Source organism: Neolamprologus brichardi, unplaced genomic scaffold (genome assembly GCF_056152115.1).
Source record: "Neolamprologus brichardi isolate AB-2024 unplaced genomic scaffold, ASM5615211v1 NODE_ptg000008l+_length_2720982_cov_1, whole genome shotgun sequence".
NCBI classification, from domain to species: Eukaryota; Metazoa; Chordata; class Actinopteri; order Cichliformes; family Cichlidae; genus Neolamprologus; species Neolamprologus brichardi.
The window spans coordinates 1,216,912-1,229,417 of NW_028270135.1; the positions used below are offsets into that span (position 1 = coordinate 1,216,912).

The 12,506-nt window shown below is 42.6% G+C and overlaps 1 protein-coding gene across 3 annotated transcripts in view; it reads right to left on the reverse strand.

Annotated features, from left to right (window-relative positions):
• The window catches only part of cdk14 (cyclin dependent kinase 14), a 266,335-nt gene that overhangs the window by 127,928 nt on the left and 125,901 nt on the right, over positions 1 to 12,506 (reverse strand). For all 3 annotated transcript variants that reach the window (XM_087837157.1, XM_087837159.1, XM_087837158.1), the window contains one exon: positions 6,351 to 6,474. In XM_087837157.1, coding sequence (XP_087693283.1) covers positions 6,351 to 6,474 — 124 coding nt within the window. The remainder of the gene's footprint in view (positions 1 to 6,350; positions 6,475 to 12,506) is intronic.

A 12,506-nucleotide genomic window follows, 5' to 3' on the forward strand; every position in this document is an offset into this window, starting at 1 on the left:
TTTTTGTAGTTTTAAATGATCACAAGTTCTATGTTCATCTTAACCGTGTACGTGGTTTCTGTGAGTTTTGAGACCTCTACATCAGCGGTCTCCAACCTTTTTTGCGCCACGGACCGGTTTATGCCCGACAATATTTTCATGGACCGGCCTTTAAGGTGTCGCGGATAAATACAACAAAATAAAACTAGTACCGGTACCGAAAAAAAGAAAATTTATTCATAACACACGTGAAAAGACCCAGGAAAACCGAGTAAACGATAAAAACGATAACAAAATAACGCTGAAAACCGATAAAAACCCTGAAAACTATACATTTCACACCTGAGCCTCAACTCTCGCGGCCCGGTACCAAATGACTCACGGACCGGTCCGAGGCCCGGGGGTTGGGGACCACTGCTCTACATCATCGCTGTGGGTTTTTCCCATTGAAAAAGTGAAATGCATTGCAAATACATTTTAAGCAATACATGCAGACCCACTGATGGATCATCCTTACCAAGGTTATTATCGTTAACGAAAACTAACGAAATAACGAAAACTAGAAGTGAAAAAACATTTTCGTTAACGGAAATAAAAATAAAAACAAAAAAAGGAAAACTAACTAAAACTGGAATGAGTGTTCACAAAACTAACTAAAATTAACTGAATTTATAGCAAAAATGTGTTTAGTTTTCATTGATGTGTGCGTGTCATACAATAGTCAAGGTGAAAATGAAGTTTAGTTTCCATATTTTTTTCTTGCTGTGTCTCATTATGCCAGCAGGTGGCAGTACGTTAGTCGAGTCGTCTGTGTCGCTGCTCCGTCCACGCGCAGAATCATGTCAGGAAAAGTCGGGAGCCAGAGTCCAATTTGGGATTACTTTGAATATGACTGTGTTTTGGATAAAGCAAGTGTCTTGTAGTGGAAACAGACAAATTATGAGGGACATTTCTAAAGGGGAAAAAATCCCACAAACCTTAAAGTGCACTTGAAAAGCTCACACAAGAAGGCTAACCTAGCTTAGCTTGAGAAGGTAAGGGAGCACACTCAACCCTCATCCCCAGAAAACAGAAGCTAACCCCAGGCAAGGCAGCGTGATGCATCCCGAGACAACAGGACGGGGATATCTACACAACTGTGTGAGTCAATTACCTTCAAAACGTTTATCAATCCACTTGAACCAAAATTACGAACACCCGGTGCTGCGAGAGTTAATAGTCTCATTGGGGCCACGATATACATTTTATAGTTGCCTGGTATCAATGGTTGTTCATCTGCCTTTATTTATTTATTTAAAGAACCCATAGGTGGGAATGTGAGTTGTCTGTCTCTGCGTGTTAGCCCTGCGACAGACAGGCGACCTGTCCAGGGTGCAGTATGGTAGCTGGAATAGCAACATACCCAAGGATGAGCAGAATGACTGATATGATGAAACTGGGATTTTGTTACACTTAATTATTGCAAACACAACTAAAACTATAACTGAAACTAATCAAAACTAAACTGAAACTAAGGATTTTCAAAAAAATAAAAACTAAACTAAACTAGCAAACAATTGGTAAAAACTAATTAAAACTGATATAAAATTGAAAATCTGAAGTCAAAACTAAATAAAAATAAAAACTAATGAAAATTGCAAAACTATTAAAACCCTGATTCTAACACTGCGGGAAAAATCAGAAAGAAAGAACAAAATCAGGGAGTAAGATCTCAGAGATTGATTTATTCTGACGTTAACCCACATCTTAATACAATTTCTCATTACAGCCTGGATCCTATCACCGCTCTGGCTCATCTCTACGGAGTGCTCTGCCACCTCTTATTGTGTCTCTCAGCACCTCCTTTGTTGACACTCAGTGGCCCAGTCTGTCTCGTTTACCCCAACCAGCTCCGCAGGCCTCAGCTGTCGACCGTTAGTATTCCTGCTGCCAAGGCAGGGGACCACAGGGAGCCACACACACACACACACACACACACACACACACACACACACACACACACACACTTAGACTTGAACAGCCTTCACCTTCCTCATCTGGCATCCCTCAGGCATCGGCTGATTCTGTGTTTTGTGCGTGTTTGTTGATGAGCTCGAGCTGCAGCGACAGACTAATAGGCCGGGGATTTTCATTCTTGCTCATTTGGTATTTTGTCCATTATTTTCCCCTTCTCATTTCCTTCACAGTAATGTTGTAGCTCTAATACATGGGTTGAATTATTGATGAAGCTGCCACCCTCCCCCTCCCCCCATCTGTCTGGGCAGAGGGACAGAGGAAAGGGAGGGAGGGAGGGATGGACGAGTGGAGGAGACAGGGTTAGAAGGAGTTGGAGGATGGGTGGGTGGATGGGGGATACTGGACCAGAGACTGATGGATGGATGGATGGATGGATGGATGGATGGATGGATGGTGTCCAGAAGGACTGGACTGTCAATCTGTCTGCCCCCCAGGATGCCCAGCAGACCATGTAGGCAATGTTTACTGAACATGGATCCAAGCCATATGGTGCCACTTCAAGAACACACACAAATTGAGACACACACACACGATTTTGGGCTAAAATAAATGTAGCAGTTATACTTGTTATACCCAACATGATCTGTGTGGCTCCCCGTCTTGCACAGTTTGGCTAACATACATAAGTAACAGCAACATAAACAGGTTACAGACACTAAGCACTGCAAATGCAAAGAATGTTCTTACTTGAAATAAATTCGTGTATTTAACCTGATCTACGGTGGATTTTGAAGCTTCTGTCACAGCATGTGTCTGTGACCAGTGTTTTGTGTGTGTTTAGTCATATTGTTTGATTACAGGTTTTGGTTCTGCTTGGGTTATCCTAGGATTTTGGTCTCTTTGCCTTTCTCATGTTCCCTCTGTCTTCCCAGTCAGTCACGTCTCTGTCTCAGGGTCCAGTCTGCGTCTTTGCGCTTGTCTTGTGTTTCCTGTTTTACTTTGAAAGTCTTGTCCTATGTCAGCGTATCTAGTTTTGCTCCCTCTTGTCTCCTTATGTCTTATTAGTCCCAGCAGTGTTTCCCATTCCCTCATTAGTCCCTTGACTAAGGGTTTTACTTCGCCCTTTGTCGTGTCGTGCCACTCCCATGTGCTGTGTGTTTCCTCCCTGTTCCTCGTCATCCTCACTTCTAGCTTCCCAGTATAGTTTCCTACTGTCTTTGTTCCTCGTCCTTAGTTTCTAGTTTTCTGATTTTGGATTTTGTTTTTGCTACAGCTGCCTGTCGAGTTCATCCTTTCATGCCTGTAACCTGACAGCTTCCCTGTCTCCACTCTGGTTAGGTTTGGGTCTGGTTTTTTTAGCCACATGCTAAATATACAGATTTAAATTGCTGGAAAATGTTACATTACAAATGACACAGATATTTTGACATCAAAGTTCTTCTGTTAAAACAGGTGGAAATTACAGAAACACTGTAGCCATTAACCAAAGCTGAATTCTCTGCCTACCCTGGACGGGCCATGAATGAGCCTGTGGATGCTCTATGGCAAGTGCAAATAGTCCCTGGGTAGTCAATATTTAACTTCAGATTTTTAATTTAATAGTGTTGAGATCTGAGGTTATCACAGGTTGGAATGACTTGGAAAGGCTCCTCTAGTTACTGTGTAATTAAATCTGATACGCAGTTTAATATATTCTACCATAAAGCACACATTTCATATGCAGGAGCCTGGCTGTTTGCAGTCGATGACGCTCACTCAACAAATCCCAGAGCAACGCCGCCCTGCAGCCCTCCACGCACACGTCACACATCCTCCTCTCTGTCGTGCACTCATGCACACAGTTGTCAACAAAGTTGCAGTTGCATGGTAACGATTACACTGTGGACTGTGTGTGTGACTGCTGCAGTGGAGATTGTGGTTTCCATGTTTACTGTTAGGTTAGGCTGAACGTAGCAGTCGTCGTTTTGCATTTGAGCTGATGATGCTCTTCAGTCACACTTGCCAAACTCCACCATTACCCAACGTTTATCCTGGGAATGAGCTGGGAGAGCAGCCATGACAGCTCATGTGACATCTGCCTATATGTTGCACAATGCAGTTGGATAAATCCACAAAGAGCTGCGAATCTCAGCGCTGATCACAGCTCGTCCACACAGAAAACAAATGCAGCACAAATTAACTTGGCAATTATTTATAACGAGATCATTTTCCCCAGCGGCAGCGCTCCACGAGATCTTAGGATCCACTCACCTGCCAAATCCCACTTTGACTCCTGGTTGTGATCATGACTTCAGTTGTGACATGTTTAGACTTTTTGAGGATATGTGAGGCTTTCTCCTGTGTTTGTGCGCAGTCGAGTGTCAGCTAGGCCACAGAGTCCGAGACTTATTAATAAATCTCAGTGTTTCATCCACAATGACGCCTCGCCAGCTTCAAGCAGAGTGAACTGGGTCCTGTTGTTGTTGTTGATGTGTGTAGCCTGTAACCGAAAAGCTGCAGCCGCGTGTTTAAGTTGACAGCTGCAATAAAGAACCCGACCACATGTTCGCACTTTGCAGTACACCGTCGACTTACACACACGGCTGCAGCTTTGCAGCAGATGCTCTTATCATTAACGTAACTGCTGTGAATTTTATGTTCTGCTGTAAAAGTGATTCTGATGTTAAACATTAGTTCTGATGACGTTTTGCCAGGTAACTTGCGCCCCACCTGACAGAACTCGCCACACACTTTGAGAACCACTGTTCTAATGCACGATACTGGAGTCGTAACTGCCGGGAAGCCAAAAATCGAACCATTGTCTCCTCAGGACTTTTAAGGAAAAGTCAGCAGGATGCTGAAATATTGGGAAGCTGCTGGGAGAACAAAATGCACGCTCAGCATCACTGAAGGATGATTATGCAGGATGCTAACGTCAAAGAATCCTAAAATGTGGGTGTGACACAGTGGAAGGAGCTCAGCAGAAGCACCTGCCTGTTCGCCGTGATCATGTGACACCAAATTCAAATTATAACTACAATTTAACTCATGTAGGAAGAAAAACGCAACATCAGCTCCACTCACAGCAAGTTTCCTTTTGTACATCAGCTTTGACAAGCAGCCTCGATGTTTAGCTCGGGAGAGCACAGCAGCAGCCGTGAATCTCCAACCTGAATTTATTTATTTATTTATTTTATTCTGGTGTGTTTAACAGTTAATGTTAAGACACACAATTTAAAGAGCTCCTATCTTAATAGTAATGAAACAACATGGTCAATAGGGCTGCCACGATTACGTCGACTATCAAAATCGTCGACGACTGATTTAATAGTCGTTTGAAGCTTTGTAAGATCCCAAAAGACGCAGGAATAAGTAGTAGGATTTAAGAGTGTAATAACGGACTGAAACAGAAGATGGCAGCACTGCATGTACAAGGATGCCAGCTGCCGTTAAACCCCGAAGAAGAAGAAGCTGTGTCCCAGAATTCATAGCGCAGCCCAGCTCAGTTTCCAACAATGGCGGCAGCTAGTTAGTTTTAATATTACTCTTATTATTCTTTCTGGGTCACAAAATAAACGTTTAACATATTTTCAGGCGAGAATGTAGCTGTGTAAACCTCAAATATCTGCTCAGTTTATCAAGACACCACATATTTTCAAAAGCGCTCCGACGTTTTCGGAGACGTCTGTTAGCCGCTAGCTCGATAGCTAGCCGGGGGCTAGGCTAACTAGAGCCGTGAGAACACCGGACTCCCGGCAAATCGTTTTCAAACCCACCGCCGTCTTTCACTACTCAGGTTAAACATGATATATAAGTCACTTAGATAACTTAAAAATGTTATTGTTTGGCTTTTTTTAGTATTTTATTTGTTCCTGAGTAAATCGGTTTGGCTGAGATTAAAGTTATAGTTTTTACACAGCTGAATAAACATCAAGCAGACAGCTGATTATCAGAAGTGTGAGATGCTGGAGAATATACTCCGGTGTCCTGTTATATTTTAGATAGCAAGGAGTTTATTAAACTTCACCGAAACAATCTGCAAATGTCATTAAAATTTAATAAACTATCATCTTGTCTTTATTTTTAGTTAGCACATACCTTAAACACTTAAAGCTGTAAGCTAATGATAGTTATATAAGAGCAGATGCTGCTGGTGCAATAAGCTGTACGTTTTACGTCCAATGGATGATGATCTGATTAGTCGACTAATCGCAAAAATAATCGGTGACTAGTCGACTATCAAAATAATCGTTTGTGGTCAACCTTGAGTAAAAGCAGACTGAAGATAATGAACTCAAACAAGCAGTGTGCATATAACATGAGTAATGACTGCAGATAAATGCTGGACTAACTGTTTCACCACCACACGAGAATCTGCCTCATCTCTAAGTTTCACATGTACTCTTATCTCTGACAAAAAAACTGAATTTGCTCACCAAAGTCGGCGAGTTTCAGCTCTCCAGTGTCGCTAATGAGGAGGTTTTGGGGTTTCAGGTCACGGTGAAGAATGTACCTCTGGTGGATGTAGGACAGACCTCTCAGCAACTGGAACAGGAAGAGCTGGAAAACAACCAAAAAACAGGTGAACAGAGGGAAGGGACTCTGACATAACACTTTACAAACGTTACACTGGACCAAGACGGGCTCTTTTTCTCCATCGTGCTTTAACGATTATCCTGATATTTGTCTCCAGGCGTGGAGTGCACAGAGATGTGGAAAAACCTATTCATCACTGAGGTGCTTGGACTCCCCTCCAGTGCAAGAGAAAACAGGCATGAAGCTTACATGTCCTCTAAAAAACACCCCAAAGATCAATGTGGAGCCATCAGTCAAGAACACAGTCGTGCTTCCTTCCACTTGAATTACTGAGGACTGCTGCACTGACCGCTCCGAGCGAGCATATTGAAGTGTTTACACCTTTAATACGACCTTTCCAACACATGAATTGTAGCTTGTATGTTTGATCAATCTGGCTTGATTTTGCTGGTAGTCTATTCGCTATTATGGGAGTTCTTCAGAGAAAGGAGAAGAAGCGACAGAAGGAAAGTGTGGAGGAGTGTGAGATGTGTATGAAATCGCAGCAAACATGCAGAACTGCTTGGAGCTGCTGCCTCCTTTTATTTCCTGTAAAGGGCGGGAATTTGAGCCAGAGGACTGCTGACGGCACAGAATAAGAGGGCACCATTATACGAAAATTAGTCTGCATTCACCCACAAGGGACATCATTCAGCATCCTTGCTTTGATTTCTTAGTTTTTTGCATATTTGTCAAACTTCAATGTTCCAGATCATCAACACATTTTAATATTAGACAAAGATAACAGTTTAAGGTGATGTTTCATTTATTAAAGCATAAAAAACCCTATCCAACCCTCCGCCCTTTGTGCAATCATGAATTTATTGTGATTAAACCCCATTTTTTTGAAAGCTGAGTGTAACTTCACTAGCCACACCCAGGCCTGTTGAATCAATAAATCCCTTAAATATAACCTGTGTGACAAAGTAGGGTAAACTAAAATGTGTCGAAATGCAACATATCATGCAAGATGATGAACGATGTCACTGGTTACAAAGGTTGCAAAAGCATTTCCGAAGCTTTGGGACTCCACTGAACCAAAGTGAGAACCATTATCTACAAATCTAGAACCCTTGAACAGTGGTGAACCTTCTCACACGTGACCGGCCTACCAACATTACGCCAAGGAGCATGGATGGCTCATCCAAGAGGTCACAAAAGAACTCGGAACAACATCTGAGTGCTTTGACCTTAACTGCAGACGTGACTCGCCTCAGTTAAGGTCCAAGTTCATGATTCAGCAGTAAGAGATTGGGCACAAATGACATTTATGGAAGAGTGGGGTGGCTGTAGCTCAGGAGGTAGAGCAGGTCAGCTGCTGATTGGTGGTTCGATCCCTGGTTCCCCAAGTTTGCATACCAAATATCCTTGGGTAAGATACTAACCCCGACTTGCTCTCCGTATGAATGCACAATGAATGAATAACAGTTCGAAAGCACTGAAAGTATGGATAACAGGTGCTTGTGTGAATGCACAATGCTCATCTCACATTTGACAAAAGCATCTTGACGATCCCAGTGCTTACCAGCTAACATTCACACACATTTATACTCCAATGGATGCACTGAAGAGTAACTCGGGGCTAGTATCTTGCCCAAGAATATTTGGGATCAAACCACCAGCCTTCCAAACAGTATGACCTGCTCTACCTGCTGAACTGCAGCCACCCAAAAGAACATGACACTAACAGTCAAACGTGTTAGTGGTTGTGAGATTACAATGGACAACTTGCCATAATTATAAGAACGGTGAATCCTGCTCTCTACCACAAAATCCTGAAGGGAATCTCCGGCCATCAGTTTGTGCCCTAAAGTTCAGGGTCGTCTTGGTTAGGCAGCAGGACAACGACCAGAAATACACCAGCAAATCCACCTCTGATTGGCTCAAGAAAACCTAAATGAATGGCTGAATTAAAATAATTCTACATAGAAGAGTGGGCTAAAATTCCCCCACGGTGACACAACAGACTCATTGCCAATTATCACAAATGCTTGACTGCAGTTCTTGCTGCCAAGGCCATCACAAGGAGAAGAAAAGCAACCAATACCATGAGATTTCTGCATAAACTTAGGCTCGTCTGTTTATCATTTTTTATACATTTAACAAGGACAATTTTTCTCAAGAAGAAAAAATGATCTGTGCAAATAATGCAGCATGAAGCCAGTTTGTTGAAGCCATTCAGGGCCCCATGAAACACCGTCATCGCAGGCGTTAACACTAACCCTATGCCTGGCTAGTGGCACCTGCAATATTTTGCAGAAAGCCCCCAAAAATCGAGAATTTCTTTGGGAAAAATATGAATAATTTTTCACATGTGTGTCAGTAAGAATGACAATTTTTCATAGACTTGGAAGTCAAATATTCTGATTGTGATGGTGACATGTACCTCAAAGGATTAGCCGTGCTCAAGGAATTCATTTATACACACAGTTCACACAATCAAAGTGCAAAGTAGAAGCTGATTATAACCGAGGTTCTACAAATTAAAAACAATATTTGCGCTTCTTTGAAACCGCTCATGAAAATGCATGAATGCGCTTTTGCTGACACATTTAAATGCATGTATTTAGAGACACACAGCAGCTCAGACTGACAACAGCCCTCATAAATCCATGTTGCACACACAAAACTATTTTAGGTTTAAATATATACTTACTGCATAAAGTGTATCTGCTGCTGTCAACTTAAAAAAAAGAAGCTAATAAGCAAAATCCTAAAAGGACGCAGAATCAAAGCTCTACTGAGCTTTGTTTGTTTTCGCCGCTGCATGCTCAGATCGCCGCCCCCCTCCCCCTCTGCAGACGTGTCAATCAACACATAATGAGGTGTGCGCGACGCAGCTCTTCATTTTCTTCCAATTTCTGCATTCCTCCGTCATTTCTCCCCTCTCACTGATACCGTAGTCTCGGCCAATTAAGCTGATTGAAGCACCGTGCAGTCCAATCAGGGACGGGGCCCTGTCTGGCATCTGGAGTCACCGGGTCAACAGTTTACTATTCCTGGACTCGGTGGGTGAGAGATGAACCGCGGTGCAGAAAATTAGCATGGGAAATGTGTTTACTCATGTATATCAAACGCACTTGTGAAAAGCCCTCTCCCTGTTAGCAGCACGACTGCACGGTGATAAAAAAGAAAGAGAAATCTCTCTTTTATTCTCACATCAATTCACACATCAAACACTCCTAAAAGGAGATTTTTTTCCTCCTCTCGTTTCTTGTTTGGCTTTGAATGGAAATACCTCGGGTCCATTTGCATTCTAATATCTAAGGGAGAGTGAAGTGCTGAGGGCAGTTATAGGAGGTTGCTCTGACAGCTCTGACAGTAATAATAACAATAATACTCTATCGTCTACTCAAGACAGAACAGTTTCCCTGTTAAACCACGTAGATCCTCCTAATAAGTGACCACATGAAGAGAAGGATTTTAGTCACCTTTACGTGCGGTCAGCATGGTGAACGTTTGGCTCACTGATAGATGGCCCGTCAAGTTTACCCGAGTATAGTGCTACTAGAGCTGGGCGATATATCCAGTTTTTAAAAAATATCGATATATTTTTATACGAGATATAAGATGTGACAATATCCTTTATATCCATATAGTCTATGTTACTTGTGGAGCCGCAAGTTTGCCTCTCTTTCGTCCACTTTTGTCTTTACGCAACGTTACTCGGCCTCGCCCCTCCTTCACTGAACACAACTCCCCCTCCTCCCCCATCAAGATGGACACGGAAAATCTCCGTTAACGAGTTACTGCGCATCGCCCCGTGCGTGGGGCTGGACGCCGTCAACGTGTTAGCTAGCTAACCACGCTAACGCCATGCAGCCCAGAGGCGCTGCACAGCCTAAAATCCTTTCATTTTCTCAAAAGTTGACAGCGCGCCTTATGTATGAATTCTGGTTGTGCTTGATGACCGTGAACCGATTTTATGTGGAACACGGCGCTCAGCAATCTGTCAAAAAATGTTTTAGTACGACTTTGGTAAGCTACGGAGCTGCACCGCTTGATGGATTGTCAGAGCATTACGGCTACCGAGGAGCCTCGCGGAGTGATACGTACTGTGCTTCAACGTAATATTACCCTACTGTGTATAAGGACCATAAATGGCACCTGTTAAGAGACGCGGTTATGAAGAGGATTTCAAACTCAATGCTGTGAGTCACACAGTAGAAGTTGGGAACAGAGCAGCTGTGAAATCTGTCTTTGTTACTGTGCTCAGCGTCTGTTAGTTTACATTTTGACTGCACTATTATGAGCTTTTTGTTATGCACAAAAACAACATTGTTTTCTTTTATTTATGGAGCATTGTTATTTAATAAATGCTGATAATTTATTTTTGAGTAAATTTTATGTACATCTATGCTGTATGTTAATAAAAGTGCCTGTGTGACATCTGGGACACAGCTTTGACTAAGAACTCTCTTTTTGTTCTTACTTTATGGCTTTAAAAAAAATATCGAGATATATATCTTATATCGCCGTCCAGGTAAAAAATATCGAGATATGAATTTTGGGTCATATCGCCCAGCCCTAGTGCACACATCCATCTAGGTGAATGATTTGAGAGGAAGCTAGCAGCTGACGGTGCGAGAGCACGGACACAGCAAAGCGACAAAGGCAAACAAAACGACACAAAATAAGAAATGTAGAACCAAATTAGTAAGAGTGCCGATTAACGTCACGCCCATCGCTCAGAGTATTGCTCCTGCTTTCTCTCTAACATTGATCTGCCTCTGAAACCATTTACCTGCTTTCTTGACTTTGTGCAGCACTCCATCACGAGTGAGGGTCGCCAGCTTGTACAATATGTATACATCAGAGTTAAGGTCTGATATAGATGATAGATACTCAGTTTTCAGTACTATGAGCACTGTATTAACTAACTAATACTAATACACCTGCTAATACTACTCTCAGGACTAACCTGTGTGAGTTCTTATAGTTAAGTACTTGGACGATGATGTCATTTCTGTCATTTGTGCAGCGCTGCAGTGAATTTGAAATCAAACAATGACTGAAGACTTTCCATTCTGTTAATAGTGCACCAACTGTTTTGCCTATTTTTGGGGGCCTGAAAAAAAATTGGACAACTTTGCAGAATCATAATAAAATTATTCTGATGCTTTAGTACACGCACACAGAAAACATCGAAAACAATGACGCTGTCTGTAAAATCACTCCCGTTACTCTCCAGCTTCACCCTGTCGCAGCAAAGCAACATCGTTTTAAACTCAGGGACTGGAAATTTCCCAGTGCAGTGCTTTTCTCCCAAAGCTGGTAAGTGTAGAGCACTGTACTTTTGGCTTTTTGTATTTTTAATTTTTTGGATGCTGTGTCCTATGATCTGCACTCTACCAGGACAACTTAACGGCCACTTTGACATTCAAAAAGTCTGGCTGTGTGTCTGTTACGGCCCGGGGCCTTGGAGGGAGTGAGACTGCCTTTTTGTTTATGCAAATCCAAGTGTGCTAGGACTCGTGGAGGATTGGCTGCTGGGAGATCCCATGACCACTCCAAGACCAATTGACTGGCTGATTGTCTGCACCTGGGAGTATAAAAGGCTGAAGATCCTTCACACTAGGGGAACTGCTGCTCAGTGACATGCAGTGTCCTCCTCGTTGCCTCACACTTGAACGTTGTTTGCTGAAACTGTTCGCTGTGTTGCTCTTTGTTTGCTAAACCAGCTGAACTTAGTTTCATTAGAGTTTTGTGCTGCCAGCTTGCCTTAGTTAACCTTTAGCTTTTACTCTTGACTGTTTTTTTCTTTATGTAATAATTGTTTGCCCAGTGGTCTGTTGAACAGTCCTGTCGGTTTTCTGTTCAAACCTTGAAATTAAAACCTTTTTCTTTACTCAGTTTTGTGTTGGGGGCTTGTGTATGTTACTCCTTCCCTGACGCCTAGCAGAGGGGGTCGTAACAGTATCCAAGAAACGTTCCCTTGATAAGATGGTGTTACCTGTATGCTTCCAGAACGAGCTGACGATACAGATCAGAAAAGAGCGTTCTGAACATTTTGTCCA